A 22,258-nucleotide genomic window follows, 5' to 3' on the forward strand; every position below is an offset into this window, starting at 1 on the left:
TTTTCCTCTCAATCTCAAAGGACAACCTCAAAGTCCAGGTTTCTAAGAATAAAGCAAAGCAATTGTGTACACGTACCTCTCTACTGTTGCCCTTTTTAGATCAAGGCAGGTCAAAAAGTGCAACTTTTATAACATCCAGGCTGAAAAAGTAGTTTAATAACAGACATGCCCTTTTCAATATCTACACACTAAAAATAAATCTTTTTAAGGTAACAGTCCTAATTTCCAGATAGATGATAAAGCGGTTGATTAGCTAATCTCAAGAAGTTTTTCAAACTTAACCCATCCAAATCACACCACACAACTAGAAAACTATTTTCCAGACCCAGATACTTATTATTTATTTAAAACGTGCTATAGTTTTAATGTCAACCATTTCTTCACATCTTAATAAACTAGCTACAAATGAAGATAAGCTCAAGATAGCTTATAACCTTTTTTAATTTTAATTTTATGGGAGTACTTGAGTGTGTTCTAAGTTACTTCAGTCATGTCTGACTCTTTGCAACACTATGGACTGTAGCCCACCAGGTTCCTCTGTCCATGGGATCCTCCAGGCAAGAATACTGGAGTGGGTTTCCATGCCCTCCTCCAGGGATCTCCCCAACCCAGGGATCCAACCCACATCTCTTATGTCTCCCACACAGACAAGCAGGGTCCTTCCCACTAGTGCCACCTGGGAGTATAGTTGATTAACAATGTTGTGTTAGCCACAGTCATCAAGACAGTGTGGTACTGGCACAAAGACAGAAATATAGATCAATGGAACAGAATAGAAAGCCCAGAGATAAATCCAGGAACCTATGGACACCTTATCTTTGACAAAGGAGGCAAGGATATACAATGGAAAAAAGACAGCCTCTTTAACAAGTGGTGCTAGGAAAACTGGTCACCCACTTGTAAAAGAATGAAACTAGAACACTTTCTAACACCATACACAAAAACAAACTCAAAATGGATTAAAGATCTAAATGTAAGACCAGAAACTATAAAACTCCTAGAGGAGAACATAGGCAAAACACTCTCCGACATAAATCACAGCAAGATCCTCTATGATCCATCTCCCAGAATATTGGAAGTAAAAGCAAAAATAAACAAATGGGACCTAATGAAACCTAAAAGTTTTTGCACAACAAAGGAAACTATAAACAAGGTGAAAAGACAGCCTTCAGAATGGGAGAAAATAATAGCAAATGAAGAAACAGACAAAGGGTTAATCTCAAAAATATACAAGCAACTCCTGCAGCTCAATTCCAGAAAAATAAATGACCCAATCAAAAAATGGGCCAAAGATCTAGACAGACATTTCTCCAAAGAACACATACAGATGGCTAACAAACACATGAAAAGATGCTCAACATCACTCATTATCAGAGAAATGCAAATCAAAACCTCAGTGAGGTACCATTACACACCAGTCAGAATAGCTGCTATCCAAAAGTCTACAAACAATAAATTCTGGAGAGGGTGTGGAGAAAACGGAACCCTCTTACACTGTTGGTGGGAATGCAAACTAGTACAGCCACTATGGAGAACAGTGTGGAGATTCCTTAAAAAACTGGAAATAGAACTGCCATATGACCCAGCAATCCCACTGCTGGGCATACACACTGAGGAATCCAGATCTGAAAGAGACACATGCACCCCAGTGTTCATTGCAGCACTGTTTATAATAGCCAGGACATGGAAGCAACCTAGATGCCCATCAGCAGACGAATGGATAAGAAAGCTGTGGTACATATACACAATGGAATATTACTCAGCCATTAAAAAGAATTCATTTGAATCAGTTCTAATGAGGTGGATGAAACTGGAGCCCATTATACAGAGTGAAGTAAGCCAGAAAGAAAAACACCAACACAGTATGTTAACGCATATATATGGAATTTAGAAAGATGGTAACGATAACCCTATATGCAAGACAGAAAAAGAGACACAGATGTATAGAACAGACTTTTGGACTCTATGGGAGAAGGCAAGGGTAGGATGATCTGAGAGAACAGCATCGAAACATGTATATTATCAAGTGTGAAACAGATCGCTGGTCCAGGTTGGATGCATGAGACAAGTGCTCGGGGCTGGTGCACTGGGAAGACCCAGAGGGATGGGATGGGGAGGGAGGTGGGAGCGGGGTTCAGGATGGGGAATACATGTAAATCCATGGCTGATTCATGTCAATGTATGGCAAAAATACTACAATATTGTAAAGTAATTAGCCTCCAACTAATAAAAATAATTGGGAAAAATAAAAAGTAATAAACAATGTTGTGTTAGTTTCAGGTGTACAACAAAGTGATTCAGTTATAGATATACATATATTCATTCCTTTTCAGATTCTTTTCTCTTATAGATTATCAAAGAATATTGAGTAGAGTTCCTTGTGCTATATATAGTAGGTCCTTCTTGATTATCTGTTTTATATATAGTGGTGTGTACATGTTTATCCTAAGTTTCTGATTTATCCCTCTTTCCCACGTTTCCCATTTGGTAACGGGAAATTTGTTTTCAAATCTGTAAGCCTGTTTCAGTTTTGCAAATAAGCTCATTTCTATCATTTTTTTAAAACTAGATTCCACATATGAGTGATATCATACGATAGTTGTCTTTCTCTGTCTAATATACTTCATTTAGTATGATAGTCTCTAGGTCCACCCATGTTGATGCAAATTGCATTAATTCATTATTTTTTATGATTTAGCAATATTCAATGAACAGTGCAAAGTAGAGTAAAACAACAGAATGGGTAAGACTAGCGGTATCTTCAAGAAAATCAGAAATATCAAAGGAATATTTCATCCAAAGCTGGGCACAATAAAAGACAGAAATGGTAAAGATCTAATAGAAGCAGAAGAGATTAAAAAAAGATGAAAAGAATACACAGAAGAACTGTACAAAAAGGATCTTAATAACCCAGAGAGCCATGATGGTGTAGTCACTCACCCAGAGCTAAACATCCTGGAGTGTGAAGTTAAGGGGGCCTAAGGAAGCCAATAAAGCTAGTGAAGGTGATGGAATTCAAGCAGAGATACTTAAAAATCCTAAAAGATGATGCTATTGAAGTGTTGCGTTCAGTATGTTAGCAAATTTGGGAAACACAGCAGTGGGCACTGGACTGGAAAAAGTCAATCCTCATCCCAGTTCCCAAAAAGGACAGTACTAAGCAATATTCAAACCATCGAACAATTGCACTCATCTCCCATGCTAGCAAAGTTATGCTCAAAATCCTCCAAGCTAGACTTCAGCAGTACATGAACTGAGAACTTACAGATGTTCAAGCTGGGTTTAGGAAAGACAGAGGAACCAGAGATCAAATTGCCAACATTCACTGGATCATAGAGAAAGCAAGGGAATTCTAGAAAAATATTTACCTCTGTTTCATTGTCTACTCTAAAGCCTTTGACTGTGTGGATCATAACACTCTGTGGAAAACCCTTAAAGAGTTGGGAATACCAGACCATCTTACTTGTCTTCTGAGAAAACTGTATGCACGTCAAAAAGCAACAGTTAGAACCCTAAATAGAAAACTGACCGGTTCAAAATTGAGAAAGGAGTACAACAAGGCTGTTATTGTCATCCTGTTTATTTAACTTACAGAGCATATCATGCGAAACGCCAGGCTGGATGAGATTGCCAGGAGAAATAACAAGCTCAGATATGCAGATGATACCACACTAATGGCAGAAAGTCAAAAGGAACTAAACAGCCTAAACTGGAAGGAATTAAAGTGGAAGCATGACAGATTTCCCCTTTTGGGGCTCTAAAATCACTGCAGATGGTGACTGCTACCATGATATTAGAAGATGATTGCTTCTTGGGATGAAAGCTATAACAAACCTAGACAGTGTATTAAAAAGCAAAGACATCACTTGGCCAACAAAGATTCATATAGTCAAGGCTATGATCTCTCCAGTAGTCATGTCTGGATGTGAGAGCTGGACAGAGTGCAGAAGAATTGATGCTTTCGAACTGTGGTGCTGGTGAAGACTCTTGAGCATCCCTTCGAAAGCAAAGAAATCAAACCAGTCAATCCTAAAGGAAATAAACTCTGAATACTCTTTGGAAGGACTAATGCTGAAGCTGAAGCTCCAATACTTTGACCACCAAAAGGAAAGAGCTGACTCATTGGAAAAGACCCTGATGCTGGGAAAGATTGAGGGCAAAAGGAGAAGAGGATGATAGAGGGTGAGATGGTTGGATGGTATCACAGATTCAAAGGACACGAACTTGGGTAAACTCCAGGAGATAGTGAGGGATAGGGAAGCCTGGCGTGCTGCAGCCCATGGGTTCATGAAGAGTCCGACATGACTTGGTAACTGAACATCAACAACAAAAACAAATATTCAATTTTATGTTTGTACACATCTTCTTTATTTATTCATCTGTCAAGGAATATTTAGGCTGTTTCCACACCTTGGCTATCATAAACAGTGCTGCAGTGAACACTGGGGTGCATGCCTCTTTCTCGATTACCTTGAAACTTATATTTAAGGATACTAGAGACCCACAGCTTATATTTTTTTTTTCACAGCTTATATTTTTAATGGCAGCTAAATGGTGGATTATCATTAAATAACTCAATTGTTTGGGATTAACCTTACTTTATATCAATAAGCCAGTATTTCATGTATTCGTTCATACTTACAGAGCATCAACACTGTGTCAGGCAGTGTCCTAGGTACTTAAGCTACATCACTCAATAAAAGACACAAAGATTCTTGCTGTTGTTACAAAGAGAGGCAAAAAAATCAAACCTAGACAGCATATTAAAAAGCAGCAACATCACTTTGCTGACAAAGGTCCATATAATAGTCAAAGCTATGGTTTTTCCAGTAGTCATATATGGATGTGAGAGCTGGACCATATAGAAGGCTGAGCGCTGAAGAACTGATGCTTTTGAACTGTGGTACTGGGGAAGACTCTTGAGAGTTCCTTGGACAGCAAGGAGATCAAATCAGTCAATCCTAAAGGAAATTAACCCTGAATATTCACTGGAAGGACTGATGCTGAAGCTGAGGCTGTGATTCTTTGGCTACCTGAGGCAAAGAGCCAACTCACTGGAAAAGATCCTGAATGCTGGGAAAGATTGAGGGCAGGAGGAGAAGGGAATGACAGAGGATGAAATGGTTGGATGGCGTCACCAACTCAGTGGACATGAATCTGAGCAAATTCCAGGAGATAGTGAAGGAAGAGGAGCATGGTGTGCTGCAGACACAAATGCAGTACAGAGGTCGCAAAAAGGTGGACGCGACTGAACAACAACAACAATGAAGAAGGGGGATATATGCTGAGTTAGAACGTGTTAAGTGCTGCAGAGCAGAAGTAGAATGGGTAATGAAGACTCTCATTAAATAAACAGTGTAGGGTGAGACAGTGTTTGGGACCGGAGGACTTGGGGGGAAGATTTGAAAGAGATGAGGAGTTAGCCATGGGGAGTTCTGGAAGAGAATTCCAGTTGGAAGGACTAGCCAGGACAAACACCCTAAGGTAGGAGGGGATGTCTGGCATTTTGAAGGAACAGAAAAGAGGCCAGAACTATGAGAGTTGCAGGCGGGGGCGGAGAGGGATGTGCAGAGCGGGTGGGAAGAGGGAAGGTAAGACTAGAGAGAGAGCAGGCTTCGGAACTGAATGTGCTAATAAATTTTTTTTGAACATTTAGATCACCATTTCATTATAGTATATCACGCTTCATCTTATACCGGATAATGCTCCCTTGTTATCCTCCTGACGATCAGTCTCTTACTGAAACTAATTTCATATTCTGTGTGATCACTGTAATTGTGCAATTCCATTCAATTTAACATTCTTCGTGTCTAAATTCCAATTTGCTGCTGATACTGAAAAGTGATTAAAAAATAAGGCAATCATTCAATTATTCAGTCAATTCGAACTACATGATGAAAACAACACACTGTGCTCATCCATGGATAAAATAACACTGCTTTAAAATATTTATGTTATCAACAAGAAGACATGTTATTTGTAAATCTAAAACTTTTCTCTGAGAATTAGGTACTGAAGTATGACAATGCCATAATTTTTAAAGGAATATCAGCAAATCATACTACCAGTACATGTCTTTTAAAAATGTAAACCACATCCTTCAGAACAAATACAGGGTTTGAGAAATGCCAGAACAATTGTGTTCCCTGATGAACTGTATTCCCATAATATCACCCAAACACTCCTCTCTAGCATGTTAGGATATGGATCCCTCTACTGAAACAGGCATTGCTACAGGAAGACTGAAAAAAATTAATAAGCACATGGTGATATCCGTAGTATAAAAACAAAAGAACTCTAAGAGCAGGGACAATTGAGTTGGTGTATTTACAATGAAAGCGAGTTGGCCCTGAGGTCGTAAGAGGCAGGACTAAATGGGGAAAGTCTGAGGGTCCCTATGTAAGTAGGAGCGTAAGTATAGTTGAACAGGAGATGATCCTACTCAGCAAGTAGTTATCATCTAAATACTAAGCAAACTATTACATGCACACAAATAAGTCACATGTTTCCAGTTGTTATGAGCACTGTCTCCACGTGAAAGACAGTTCCTTGGGTATATGCCCAATAGAAGACTTACTCAGCTAAATTCATATTTAGGAGCTTATCAGGTGGCTCAGTGGTAATGAATCCACCTGCCAAGGCAGGAGATGAGGAGATGTGGGTTTGATCCCTGGGTCAGGAAGATTCCCTGGAGAAGGAAGTGGCAACTAACCCCAGGATCCTTGCCTGGGCAGTCCGATGGACACAGGAACCTGGTGGGCTGCAGTCCATCGGGTCGCAAAGAGCTGGACTCAACTTAGCGACTAAACAACAGCACAAGTCAAGAGATAGGAAACAGGGAGGGGAGCGTTTCCTTAGAGAGAATAAGGCGCGGCAGCAAGCCCTGAGGAGGGGAACGTGGTGCTCTCCAGGGGATGAAAACAGGCCAGGTAGGGGAGGGAGGGGGGAACAGGAGAGAGTCATCAAGGGCAATGAAGCAAAAACCAGATAACAGAACCCTTGGAATTTTTATGCAGGAGTTGTAACACTACCCTGGCAGCAATAGAAAACCACTCGGATTGGCGGGAGGGGGGATTGGGATGGGGAACACATGTAAATCCATGGCTGATTCATGTCAATGTATGACAAAAACCACTACAATATTGTAAAGTAATTAGCCTCCAACTAATAAAAATAAATGGAAAAAATAAAATAAAATTCTAAAAATTCAATAAAAAATAAAATAAAATAAAAAAGAAAAAGCACGATAGCCTCAGATTCATGCTTCTAAGTGATCACAGTGGCAACATGGAAAAAAATAAAGTATCGGATTCTGTACTTCTTTCCAGCACTCATGTTAGTATTTTTCAAAACTCTGAAAATTTTCTGAATTTGACTTAGCTATAAGGAAAAATTTCTGAGGGGAAGAATTTTAAGAATTAGGAGTAAGTTATTACTAGAAGACAAAATTGTGCTCATTCGAGACGGTGGTGGGCAGGATACTGAGGTGCCTGTCTTCCTTGAGTTACTCCTACGAGTATGTTACATTCCAGAGCACCAGAGATTTGGCAAATGTCATCTCTAATCAGTTCACACTAAGCTAGGATGATGATCCTGGTGGGCCTGGCCTTGTCACAGGAGCCCTTGTAAAGCGTGGCATTTTCCCCAGCAGGAAGAACAAGTCAGAGAGATTTACAGTCCGAGAAGGGTTCTATGTGAGGGAGGTTGGCCATGGCTGAGATGGAGAGTTCACGAAACAAGGAACTGAGATTGGTCTGGGAGCAGCCCTGAGCATCACCAGCAAGGAAACACCGCCCCCGTCCTACTGCCGCAGGAACTGGCTTCTGCCAACAACTCAGTGAGCCCAAAGGCAGATTCTTCCCTGGAGGCTCCAGAGGAGTGCTCAGCCCAGCTCAACCCAGACTTCAATCTCATGAGACTCCAAGCAGGGGACCCTCCAGAGCCTACATGACCTCTGTCCCACAGAACCATGAAATCATAAAAAAATGTGTGCTGATGGGAGCCACTAAGGTGGTGGTAATTTGTTACACATCCAGAGAAAGATCTTTAAAAACTGGATTGGGGGACCTCCAAAGAGAATTAGAATTTCCTTTTTTGCATGTCTATAAGGTTATTTTGCCCTACCTTGGAAAGAAAGGCAACAGTGATTTATTTAACTTCCAATCATGGCCGTTCTTACTCTGGCAGACTCTCATGAGAAGTATTTAGTCTGCTTCTGAGACTTCCGTGGTGGCTCAGTGGTTAGGAACCCGCATGCCAACGCAGGAGACAGGGGTTCCATCCCTGATCAGGGAGCTGGGTCCCACATGCCTCAGGGCAACTAAGCCCATTCGCCACAACTATTGAGTCTGTGCCCTAAAGCCCGGGAACCGCCAACTACTGAGCCCACACGCTCTGGAGCCTGTGCTTCCCAACAAGAGAAGCCTCAGTAACGGGAAGCCTTCACACCGCAACTAGAGAACGGCCCTGTTCATCACAACTACAGAAAAAGCCCATGCAGCAGTGAAGACCCAAAGTTTAATTAATTAGTTAATTTTTTAAAAAAAGAAGTATTTAGTCTGCTTCTGCCTGCTGAGTAGTCTACAAGAACCACATCAACCAAAAAGTAGCTTAAAGTCAAAGAAGTTGAGGCACTGCTCCAGGGCTTGGCTGCATCTTGCCCTCCTTCATCACCATCCCTCTGTCTTGCAGGAGAGACTGGCCACCTCACCAAGTGCTGAAAGCACTTCGATCCCTTATTATGAAAACTAAACACTTGTGCCAACAATCTCTCTCTCCCAGCTGTGGGTGGTAGGCAGGCTTCTTTCCCTTGGTACCTGCCTACCTCTGACATTTCATTACACACACAGGACTCCCCAGCATTCTCTGCCCTCCCAGTTCCCACCCCTGCATCTGTTGTCTAATTACTCTCCAATTTTCTCTCTTTAAAATGCACAGTTAATAAAAGGAAATAATCTCTCAAACATCCAGGCTATCTGATTCAGTTTTTCGATGGAGTTTTTGATAGAGTTGTATTAAAAATCCATTACACTTGATTTAAAATGTCAGAAGAGACGAAAAACAGAACAAAATGAAATAAGGTCACTAGAGTGGACCAACTGCTATAATACTCCCCAAATCTTAGGAACTTAGCCTCAGTCAGGCTGCTGCAACACTTTGACCCTGGCTGGGAAGGGAGTCATGTGCTCTGATCCACCCAAGTTTCCAGATACCCAGACCCCATCCATTTAGTGATCCTACCACCTTCTAGGGGATTAGAGCCCTCCTCTGGATCTTCTGCAATTAGTCAGGCTCTGGGAACAAAGAGAACTGTAAAGAAGGGGGAAAAGGATGCTCACGCTCACTGACCGGGGCTCAGAGCTAACACACATTCACTTCTCTTACACTCCACTAGCAAGAAACAGGCATAGAGCCCCTTCTGAAACAAAGGGACCAGGAATTATAGCCTGGCAGTGCGCCCAGTCCTTCCCTGTGTCTCCCACAGTGGGATAAGATAAAATCTGTGGGCGACCCATTAAGTTTCATCATGCGTTAGAGTTCACCTGCTTCCCAGATGGCATTAGGGGTAAAGAACCAGCCTGCCAATACAGGAAATGTAAGAGATGCAGGTTCCATCCCTGGGTCTGAAAGAGCCCCTGGAGGAGAATGTGACAACCCACTCTGGTATTCTTGTCTGGAGAATCCCATGGACAGAGGATCCTGGTGGGCTACAGTCAAGTTATTACTGCATGATGAAGCACCCAGAACCTACAGCATAAAACAAGCATTGTGTCAAATTCATGGATTCTCTGGATCCTGAATTCATAAAAGGTACAAAGGAAAGAGCTCATTGCTGCTGCACGATATCTGGGGTTGCAGGTGGGGTGGTTTGACAGCTAGGGGCTGAAGTCATTTAGAAACCTTTTTGATATTAGGAACTAGTTTCATGGAAGACAGTTTTTCCATGGATGTGGGGAGAGGGGAGTTTGGTATGATTCAATCACATTACATTTACTGTGCACTTTATCTCTGTTGTTACTACATCAGCTCCACCTCAGATCATCAGGCATTAGATCCCAGAAGTTGGGAACCCCTGACCTAAAGGAATCTTCATTGACATGCCCAGCGGTTGATGTTGGCCATTGGTGAAAACAATTCAGGCTGTTGACTTGAGTGTGATTTTCTACAGCGGGGTCAACTCAAGGAGTCAGATTTCTTAGCTGGCAGCTCAGATCTGCAAAAACAAAGGTCTCAGTGGCCAGGCAGAAGCTTTGCTGCCTTTTATGACCTCAGTCACTTCTGCTGGCTGTATTCTATGGGTCTGAGACTTCACAAGCACATCCAAATCCAAGGACAGGGTACACAGCCCCACATCTCAGTGGCGGGTACCAAGGTCACATGGCAGAGGAGACATTATGGCAACCAACTGGGGAAGGTGCAATCTCCTATATGTATTATCTTAGAATGGGTGAATTTCAGTGTTTGAAAATACTGTGTATTTTACAGAACTGGGGCCAGCAAACTATGATCCACTGCCTATCTTTGTCATCAAAGTTTTATTGAAATGCAGTCATGTTTCATCTTAGCTGGGCTTCCCAGATGGCACTAGTGCTAAAGAAGCTGTCAGCCAATGTGGGAGACATAAGAGATGTGAGTTCGATCCCTGGGTCAAGAAGATCCCCTGGAGGAGAGCACGGCAACCCACTCCAGCGTTCTTGCCTGGAGAATCCCATGGACAGGGAGCATGGTGGGCTACAGTCCACGGGGTGGCAAAGAGTAGGACATGACTGAAGTGCCTTAGCATACATGCAAATTCTTCCTAGCAGAGTTTTGTAGCTGCAAGACGACATGCTCAGCAAAGCCTCAAGTATGTACTTTTGTTGTTGTTATTTAGTCACTAAGTTGTGTCCAACTCTTTGTCACCCCATGGACTGTAGCCTACCAGGATCCTCTGTCCATGGCATTTCCTAGGCAAGAATACTGGAGTGGGTTGCCATTTCCTACTCCAGGAAATCTTCCCAACCCAGGGATTGAACCTGCATCTCCTGCTTGGCAGCCAGATTCTTTACCCCTGGACCACCTTGAAGCTGGACCATGAGGACTCATATCTCTGTTCTGAATGTGGCCCATTATGTGGCTCTGGGCAAGTGAGCTTCTAGACTGCCATGTTTCCACCTATATAATTGAGGAAATAGTAAAGCTGGTCATAGAGTTGTGGGCATTAAATGAAAAAGAGCACAACGATGCAAAGGTCTTGTTAATCCACTCACAAAATATCAGCTAGATCAACTGTACATCCAGAGTTACACATTTGTCTACAAAGTGTCATTAACTGTATCCACAAGTCTGTTCTCTATGTCTGCATCTCCATTGCTGCCCTGCAAATAGATTCATCAGTACCATCTTTCTAGATTCCATATATGCATAAATATACAATACTCGATTTCCTCTTTCTGACTTCCTTCACTTTGTATAATAAGCTCTAGGTTCATCCACCTCATTAAAACTGACTCAAATGTATTCCATTTTATGGCTGAGTAATATTCCTGTATTATATATATGTACAACAACTTCTTCATCCATTCCTCTGTTGATGGATAAATAGAATGCTTTCATGTTCTAGCTATTGTAAGTAGTGCTGCATAATGCTTAGTTTCTTGTGTTAAAGGCTACCCAAGCATGTCCAGATATTATTATGGATGTTTCCAGGAGGATGTTTTTTGAATAAGATTAACATTTAAATTGGTGGATTTTGAGAAAAGCAGTTTCTGTCCATAGTGAGGGTGGGCTTATCCAGTCACTGAAAGGCCCCAGTAGAACAAAGACTGGCCATTCTCAAGCAGGAGGGGGTTCTGCCTGCAGACCTCCTGCCTTGGGACTTGAATTGCAGCCCTTCCTGCATCTTTAGCTTGCTGGTCTACCTTGCAGATGACTTTCCCAAGCCTCCTCAATTTCATGAGCCACTTCCTTTAAATAAATGTTTCCCTCTATGCATACCTTGTTGGTTCTGTTTCTCTGGAGAACCCTGACACAGATACACAATGTCTTTCAAAGTGAAATATTGGAAGAGGGAAAGAGAAATACTTATGTCTCACATGTGGTTCTGAGAAATGAAGTATATCCTGCCATTATCAGTGAACAAGCATGTCACAGTCATCCTCAATGCCAGCCCTCCAAATGAGAGTTTCTGAGCCCCAAGAGCACCCAGGAAGGAAAAGAATATCCATGATCTGGCACCGATCAGACTGCAGCCACTCCCCATGGTGACCACTGAGGAACTCAGGTGTGAAAACACAGGACACTGGCCCCAGACAGCTGAGGTGCACATGAAAGGAATGACTTCAGTGAGCCCAGGCTCTTGCATCTTCCCATACACAGAAAAGTGCTAAATTCCTTAACTTGGGGTATCTGGTTTTCTCTAACTCACAAAAATGCTTCTGATGCCTGTCCTTTGTTACAAAACTGTATAACCTTGACTGCTCCCCTCACTTCTTCAGAGCAGTTCTCTCAGGGCTGTCTCTCTCTTCTTTTCTCAGGAGATGCTATCTCCCAGCCTTGAAGTCCTAAAAATTCCTACTGAATAAAACATAGCACTCAACTTTTAGGTTGCATGTATTTTTTCAGTCAACAGTTCCAGCTTCTTTCACTAAGAAAAATGACACTCTAAGTAAGATTGGTGAACAAATGCTGAGGGAACCCCAAGGGGAAGACAAGTGGATTATTAAAACAATACTCAGTTGCTCTAAATGCATTTAGGATTACCCATGGTATCAATTTCAACTTGGTTCTGGATCAAGACATCAGAACTCTGGACAGCTCATGTAAAGCTGGCAGGATCAGTGAACCTTCTAAACTATATAGTACAGGCACCTGGAAAGATCCCAAGAGGCTGGAGCAATAAAAGATGAAATGTGAAAAAGGGCAAAAGCAAAGACCTGTCCCCAAACCTGTCCCCCAGACACAGTGGGTGAGACGGATAGAGAGAATAGCATTGAAACATATACACTACCATATGTAAAACAGAGAGCCAGTGGGAATTTTCTGTGTGACACTGGGAGGTCAACCCAGTGCTCTGTGACAACCTAGAGGGGTGGGATGGGGTGGGAGGTGGGTGGGAGCTCCAAGAAGGAAGGACATGTGTGTACCTGTGGCTGATTCATGTTGATATATGGCAGAGACCAACACAATATTATAACTATCCTCCAATTAAAAATAAATGTAAAAAAACTGTTACATTATCTAACTCTTTTTAAAATTGTTTTCTTGCAATTAAAACAGTTAAAAAATCTAGCATATACGAAGGCCTGCATGTATGTGTTGATAGTTAGGTCTTTTGTAGTAAGGAGCCTGTTATATAAAACCATAATTAGTGGTTAAAGTGATTAGTCATGGTAAAATACAACCAATTAATTTTTGTTGCTAAATATAAGTACAGCATCTTAACAGATATCCTGAGTTTTCCATGTCTTGAGTTCACATTGCTAACCAATTATTTTCTGCACCTAAGGAAAGCTCAGGAGTCGGGAGAAATTAGAACACAACCCTGATTTTTTAAGTAAACTCTACTGAAAGTTTCAGAACCTAGAGGTAAAGTGTGGATATACTTATGTTCTTTTTTTTTTTTTTTTAATATTATTTTATTAGTTGGAGGCCAATCACTTCACAACATTTCAGTGGGTTTTGTCATACATTGACATGAATCAGCCATATAGTTATACGTATTCCCCATCCCGATCCCCCCTCCCACCTCCCTCTCCACCCGACTCTTCTTTAATTCATTCACCAGTTTTAGGAATTTCATGTTTACACTTTGAATTTTTAATTGACACTTAAATTCCAATGTTATTTCCTCAAATGATTCCACGAGATTGTCAAAACAAATATCTATATAAATAAGACATCCAACCATTAAACCCCAAAGTAATGCAACAGCTGTAATAAAATTCTACTAGAATTTTTTAAAATGTCAACATGTCTAAGGAAATTGGATTTAGTGAACTAATATTTTGGTTGTTTACTTTTATGAATCTGAGTTTTTAAAGTGTGGGATTACCTCCTAGATGAATGGAAATAATGAGAAAAATAAATAAATAGAACCTAATAAAATTCAAAAGCAAAGAAATCTATAAACAAGATGAAAAGACAACCCTTAGAATGGGAGAAAATAATTGCAAACAGAGCAACTGACAAAGGACTAATCTCCAAAATATATAAGCAATTCATACGGCTCAATATCAGAAAATCAAACAACCCAATCAAAACATGAGCAGAGAGCCTAAACAAACATTTCTCCAAAGAAGACATACAGATGGCCAATAAACACATGAAAAGATGCTCAACATCACTCATTATTAGAGAAATGCAAATCAAAACTGCAAAGAGGTATCTATCACCTCACACCCATCAGAATGGCCATCATCAAAAAATCTACAAACAATAAATGCTGGAGAGGATGTGGAAAAAAGGAACCTACCTGCACTGTTGGTGGGAATGTAAACTGATACAGCCACTATGGAGAACAGTACAGAGTTTCCTTAAAAAACTAGGGATAAAACCACCAAATGACCCAGCAATCCCACCACTGGGTATATACCCTGAGAAAACCACAATTCTAAAAGATACAGGTACCCCAATGTTCACTGCAGCTATATTTACAATCACCAGGACATGGAAGCAACCTAGATGACCATTGACAGGTAAATGGATAAAGAGTTTGTGGTACATATACACAATGGAATATCACTCAGCCATGAAAAGAATGAATCTGGGTCAGTTATAGTGAAGTGGATGAACCTAGTGTCTCTTGAAGAGAGTGAAATAAGCCAGAAAGAGAAAAACTAACACATATATATATGGAATCTAGAAAAATGGTACTAATGAACCTAGTATAGAATGGAATTGTGGACACAGTAGGACAAGGTGAGGGTGGGACAAATTGAGAAAGTAGCACTGACATGTACACACCATCATGTGTAAAATAGTGGGAAGTTGCTAAATAACACAGGAAGCGCAGGTTGGCACTCTGTGATGACCTAGAAGGGTGGGATGGGGGGACGGAAGGAGGCTCAAGAGGAAAGTGATATATACATATATATACACATACATGTGTGTATATATATATATATATGACTGATTTGCATTGCTGTAGGCAGAAACCAATGCAAAATTGCAAAGCAATTTTCCACCAGTTAAAAAATAAATTAAAAAAAATGAAAATGTGGATTTTTTTCCTGGCTAACTATTGATAATAAATAGAAATTACTACAGAGACTTTAAAAAATTTTAAGATTTTGTGTAACTCTTGCTAATAATTTGGGGGCTTTTGTATGAAATGTACTGTTCTCTTTTATGACACTTCCAATTTCCCCTCTGTAGGTCTGGATGTGTGGAGGAGAAATGTTTGACGTTCCATGTTCCAGGGTCGGTCATATCTACAGGAAGTACGTCCCTTATAAAGTTCCATCTGGGACCAGCCTGGCGAGAGTGAGTAACTGGGGATCAGAATGAGCCGGGTTTGATAAGGCTTTCCGTGGGCAGAATGTGAAACCTCACACATGATCTAATTAAAAGCACCATCTGATCAACAAACAAACCCACCCCATGGCCATTCCATGTGGCAGGCTTTTAATGTAGAGCTTCCTGTGTTTCTCTTTATTCCCATTCCTTAAGGAAATAGTAGTTATGATGCTAAGTCTTGTTATTAATTGTATCAAAGCACTTTCACATACATCATATTTATATTTATATATGGTGACTCAGATAGTAAATAATTTGCCTGCAATGCGGGAAACCTGGGTTCAATCCCTGGGTCGGGAAGATCCCCTACAGAAGGGAATGGCAACCCACTGCAGTATTCTTACCTGGAGAATTCCATGGAGAGAGGAGCCTGATGGGCTACAGTCCATGGGGTTCCAAAGAATTGGACCCAACTGAGTATGAAGCACCAGTATAATTATAACTAATCTTCACCTACACCTTCTGAAATTAGTATTCTTATTTTTATTTGCTAGATGAGGAAACTGAAGTTTTGCTAAGTGGCTCATTTCTAAGTAGGGGTTTAATCCCAGGGCTAAACCCTACCATGGGGGTTGGGGGTAAGGATAAGTAAGTCAGAGGCAGAAAAGGGTAAAGGGGGGATGAGAGAGGTATTTCCCAACTCCACCTTCTTCTCATTCAGAACCGTAGCATGCACACACACAAGGTTAGCTCTGCCTAAAGTTTTGCCTCATCATCTGCAAAATCCCAAAATTGGCCAAGTCCAACATTTTTTTTAGATATTGTTTTGAGTAAAACCTTTTTCTTGAACCAAACACAAGGATGATTTTCTCCTCTGCTGTTTAGAATGTGTGGGAGAAGGTGGTCACAACGCCTACTGTAAACAACACTGACATTTCCTGTTTCCCATGTCCTTTCTCTCCACCCCTTGGTCACTTTTAGGCTCCACAAGGTATACCCGCTGCCACTCAGACCCCAGGTCGAGAAAAGGGGTGTTTTACCACCACCCTCTGCACTATGTTCCCCTAAGAATCTAATCCTGGAGGAGTCACGTTGGCTTCTTTAATAATAAGGCTGCAATATATAATCAAGTCTTTTATATAAACTTCAGTAAGCTCACACAATAAGCTTTTTATTAAAAAAAAAAAAAAAAGAAAGAAAGAAAGTTCATTAGAATTCACAAAGCCAGAATTTTTCTTGGAGTTATTTGCTACTATTCTCCCAGCACCTAGAACAAGGGTCAGTGTCACTCACAAAGATGTGTTGAAAGAATGAATGAATGAGAAAAAAACTAAGACAATAAAATGCCACAGGTCTCGGGTCTTATTAAGATGTAAACATTTTAATGAAGTTTAATAAAATTCTCATTTATAGTGAGTCTCTTTTGGGGAGAGAGGATCCTACCTTATTCCCTTTCTGAGATTATTTGTCTCATTGCTGTCTATTTTCTCAGGCATATCCATAACCTCTCTTATGACAGTTTGAATTGATGGTGATAAAGTTACACTAAATACACCTTGAAGGGAGAGAGTCAGGTTATTCTTCCCTCCAAAGAGATTAATCAGGCATGAATAACATAATCTATTAAATCATTAGAGAAACATATTATTTGAAGAAGAGAAACCAATCACAAAATCACAAAGCAATTAAACAGCTGCATTTGGGGTAAGGAAAGAGAATCTAATCTAGTCATAAGACTTAATACATTTGAATCCAAAAACTCATTCAGGAAAACAATGAGAATGTCCCAAAATGGAAGCGGCTGAACAGTGTTGAGCACATACTGATAAGTCAGCCATGTGGGTGTCAGTTTAAAATATCCCAAAGGTAATGATGTTCTGTCCTTTACCCATTTCACCCACTCATCTGCTCCCCACTTGTGCTTGGTTTTTAGCCAAAAGGAGACGTCTAGAAGCTGGGGGTGGGCAGACGGACAGCTTTGGGGGTAGGGAGAGTTGTGTTGATACAGAAAAGTTTATCTTCCAAAAAATAACACTGCCTATATATTTTCAAGAAAGAATTTAAGTCCTTTTTCAAGGACTGTCAAGTGTAGGGAAACTAGGACTGGCACATAAAATTTCCAAGCCAAGAGTATTTATTCAAATGTTTAAAAGTCCATAATTCTGAATTTTAATCTTTTCCACTTAAATTTTACTTGAGGGCTCATTTTTAAATTTTTTTTTTCTAAACTGCTAGAGCAATCAGAAAGTCATAAATATTGAAGCTCAGCTGTCACTCTGAGAAAGATTTTATGATTTTTAAAAAATAAAAAACATTAAAATGAAAAACAATTCTGATATTTTGTGGGAGAATCTCAGCTACTGGCTATACCCTGCAGAATCACTAAATCATCGAAAATGAGGAAAGCTTGAAGAGGCTCAAATGTAGGGCCACATCCACAAAACAGGGAGTCCAGCCTTCCAGCTTTGCAGGAAACAGAGAGGAAGATGGAGAAAACTCCACAGGCTTGTTTTCTTATGGAAAAGCTTGTTTTGTGCTTCATGCTACGTCGCTTCAGTCGTGTCTGACTCTTTGCAACTCTCCAGGCTGCACTGTCCATGGGATTCTCCAGGCAAGAATACTGGAGTGGGTTGCCATGTCCTCCTCCCAGGGGATATTTCCGACTCAGGGATTGAACCCACGCCTCTTCCATCTCGAGCACTGGCGGGCGGGTTCTTTACCACTAGGGCCACCTAAGAAGCCCTTCATTCTTCAAAAATGTGCATCCTTCATTTATGTTCCTATACGTATAGAGGACTCCAGCTGACTTCCAAACACAGACACACAACACACACATCAGTAGCCTGCAGCCCTCTAAACAGCAGACCAGTATATGTTACAGAAACAAATTCAAATGATTAGCTATTCAGTGCCTTCTATTTACCTAGCATCACAGTTTGGCTAGAAGGGACAAGATACCCACACAGTAAATCATTAGAGGACAAGCCATTACAGCCATTAGTTGTTGGAAGGTGTTGCAAAGACGTGTGTGGTAGGGGCAGGAGGAGGGGGAGAGGGTGAGCTAGTTGCCAGACTGAAAGAGGACCTAAAACTTCACTAAATGATCATGGGTCACAGAATCATGGGTCCCATAAACTTAGGACCAGTGGACCCATTCCTGGACCAGTTTTGACCCAGCCTCAGTGAAGGGAGGAAAATAAGAATCACAAAGCTAAATCTATTCCATTTAATAACATCTTCTCATGCAGTAATTTTAGGCTTTTTTTTCTTATGACAGAATATGAGATGAGTAGATTTTCATTAACGCTCTTATTTGGCAAAATTAAAAATTAGAACCTGCCTATGTCAGTTCCCACACAAAGTAAAAAGCTGGGACATCATGCCCTACAATTCAGCTTCATCTGGTAACCAGAGTGTTCATGTGTCATGAATAAACCCAGATGTTTTCGCGCCCTGGCTCAGGGTTCAGTGTCGGTCCGCCAGGCACAGTTGCAGCACCCTCTCGCCAGGAGCAAACAGCCAGTCTCTGCAGGAAGGACTGCCCACCTCTAGTGCCTCAGGGGGATCAAGGTGTCCCCAGGGCCGAGGTGACAGGCATCGCCTCCTTGGGATGGAGCCGACTGTCCTACACATGGAACCAAGAGCAGCTGGATAGCACAGCCAAGTGACTGAGTGGCAGCGGGTGGTCATCCTCCAAGAAGACCCTCCCCCGTGACAGGCTGTGACATGCGCCACATGCTCTGCAGAACCCATTACAGACGCACCAGTGTGCCAGTGTGTTTGGGGCCATCATGCCCTTGGACTTGGGGCAGGTGACATGACGGGAGCAGAACCACCATCCCACGGCTACACATGCAGTTCCCTACAGACTGCAGCCCCTCGCAGAGCAGGCAGCCCTGCATCTGTGGGTTGGGGTCCCAGGGGTCCACGTGGCCACGTGGGGGACAAAGTAGAAGCCAACCCTGAGAACCGGAATATTTCTCGCCATGTCTATAAACAAGGATGTCACACTCATCAGTGATCCCAGCCCCCCAGGGAACTCAGGAAGGAGAAAAATACTTGCCATCGACAGCTGCCATCATCAGGCTGATGCCACTCCCTACAGGAAGCACCGAGGGACGCAGGATGTAAAAAATCACAGGATGCTAGCCCCAGATATGAGGTGCATATGAAAGGAGTGATTTCAGTGAGCCCAGACTCTTGCATCATCCCATATATTGCAAAGTGCTAAATTCCTTAAGACATCTGGTTTTCTTTAATTAACAATAATCTCTTGATATTCAGACTACCTGCCCTTTGTTGCAAAACTCTTATATATTCTGAGTCTCCTCCTTGCCTCCTCCTTGGAGCAGTTCTCTCAGGGTTATTTGAGATGCTGCCTCTCGGGCTTAAGTCCTAAAAATGTCCACGGAATAAAACATAACTCTCAACTTTTAGGTTGTGACTATTTTTTAAGTCAACAGCTCTCACTCTAAGTGCCTAAGGGAGGCCCAAATTGGGGTTCTGTATCTGTTTGTGTTTTACCATTACCATAAGATGAATAATTTCTCCTTTTTAAATGTCATCTTGCATTTTAAGGCAACCATCGTCCAAATTTCAGGATAAGAGCTATGAAGCCAAAGTCAAATTCCCATAATAATTTATTGTGAGGGATGACCTATGACACTCGAAAATTTAACTCATGTTAAAGGGGACAGAGATCAAACGTCCAATGAGCAGAGCTGGGACTGTCTGTCCAGGGCTCACAGCAAACAGGAGCGGCTAGGAGTCGTGGGTAGGCTCGGCCGGCGCAGAGGGCCAGATACGCAGAGGGTGTCAAACAGCTGAGCCTGAGCTGCTGTGGTTAAACTAGGTACAATGGTCCCGCAGAGTGCAGACCAAGGTGTGAACCTTTTCCCTACAGACTGCAGGCAGGCACTTTCGATTCTTGAACAGAAAGTGCCTGGATAAAAAGAGAAGGGGTGAAATGGAAAGATCAACTGGCAGGAAATATTAAAGGAGAGAAAGACTAAAGAAGGTAGCGTTTTGAATGCAAGAAGCATCTCTAAAGAAAACTCTCTAAGAGATTTTCATGACTTTGCCACACTCTGCAAAAACATACACAGGGACAAGAGGAAGGAATGGTGATACCCACACAGACACAGGGGCCAAAGAAAGGGATGGGTCTGAGTCTGGATTTAGACACGCTGGCTCATGAGCAACCACTGCTCAGGGAGAACCAGACCTGGGAGATGTGCACAGACTTCACGACCACAGTTCTCAGAGCCCTCCAAAATGTAAATATATATATATTTGCCAGACTTTCTTCACCAAGAAACTGTCATTAAAAAAAGAAAGAAAGAAAGAAATATTCATTAAAAAAAAAAAAAAATACTTGTCAAGCCAGGCACTGTGCTAGGCCCCGGAAGTATAAACGATGAACTAGATGAGCACAAACCTTCACTTCTCATAACTAGCGGCCCCAACAGGGACAGGAAATCCACGCAGCCCCACACCCTGTATGTGACAATCCCAGTGTCACAAGGGTTAAGTAAAACCATCAGACTCACAATGGAATGAGAATGGTGTCTTACATCATTTACTTACTGATAAACTTTTGTACAGGATTTATAACAGTATGGCTGGCATTATGATTTAACAGAAGAGAAAGCAGGTCTCCTAAGTACTATTTAGCATAATTTCATCTATTAATATATAGTGATATATGTTCTATATTAACAAATTATCCGTTTAATGATCCTATAGGCTACACTGTGATCCAGAAGGATGTGACAGATATTTTGACTTTGTGTATTTACTTAGGGTTTCCTAGCAGGATGCAATGCGGTTTGACGATTTCCTGTGGTTATTATGCTTTGTGTGGTGGACAGAGCTGTCTTGCCTTTGTCAGCTGTGAAGTGACTTCCTGATGTGTTTCCTGGGGTGATTTTCTCCCGGCGCCACATCCCTGGGGACATCGAGCCCCACTGACCCCAAAGATCATCTCAGAGCCTTGAACTGATGGAGGTGGCTTCCCTGGTGTCTCAGTGGTAAAGAATCCACCTGTCAACGCAGGAGACACAAGTTCAGTCCCTGGGTTGGAAAGATCCCCTGGAGAAGGGAATAGCAGCCCACTCCAGTACTCTTGCCTGCGAAATCCCACGGACAGAGGAGCCTGGCAGGTACAGTCCATGGGGTCTCTAAGAGTAGGACACACCTTAGCGACTGACTGACAACAACAAGAGGGAAGGGAAGGGGAGGAGGAAGAAGGGGAGGAGGGGGCCTTCAGAGTCAAAGCAAGACCATCCCATGTCCATCAGGGAGCATTTTACTGTGCACCGTGGTGTCAGCTACCCTGCCAGAGTAGATGACATAGTAAGCAACATCTGACATATGCAGACACGTTCCTTTGTTTATCTCAGAAGAATGTATCAGTTGAGAAAAAGCCAGAAGAAGACGAAAAGGACTAGTTTGATATCAGAAAATAAAGTTGTCAAGAAAGCATCCAGCATAGTGATGAATGGGAAATCTAACCCCCCCTCAAAGGGACCCTTCTTCCGGATGACTGTCCACCTGTGGACTCTCATGAAGACGCCCTGCAGGTATCAGCAGTGACGCCACCGCCTTGGCCAAAACAGCAACCAGTGCCTCGGAATCCAGATGCACGATTTGGAACTGTCCTCAAGTTCAGGGACACACTGGCCTATCATGGACTTCCCCCTCCCCAAGAACAGATGATAATGAATTCTTTCAAAAGGCGATCTTCATAAATGGCTAGTACTTCTATGCAGAAGCACTGCCTCTCAAATCAGTTCAGTTCAGTTCAGTTCATGTCCGACTCTTT

The 22,258-nt window shown here is 41.9% G+C and overlaps 1 protein-coding gene across 1 annotated transcript in view; it reads left to right on the plus strand.

Annotated features, from left to right (window-relative positions):
- The window catches only part of GALNTL6 (polypeptide N-acetylgalactosaminyltransferase like 6), a 1,391,526-nt gene that overhangs the window by 1,272,362 nt on the left and 96,906 nt on the right, over positions 1 to 22,258 (plus strand). The window contains exon 8 of the mRNA XM_065908367.1: positions 15,355 to 15,462. Within this exon, the coding sequence (XP_065764439.1) occupies positions 15,355 to 15,462 (108 nt within the window). The remainder of the gene's footprint in view (positions 1 to 15,354; positions 15,463 to 22,258) is intronic.

This window comes from Muntiacus reevesi, chromosome 17 (genome assembly GCF_963930625.1).
Source record: "Muntiacus reevesi chromosome 17, mMunRee1.1, whole genome shotgun sequence".
Taxonomy (NCBI): domain Eukaryota; kingdom Metazoa; phylum Chordata; class Mammalia; order Artiodactyla; family Cervidae; genus Muntiacus; species Muntiacus reevesi.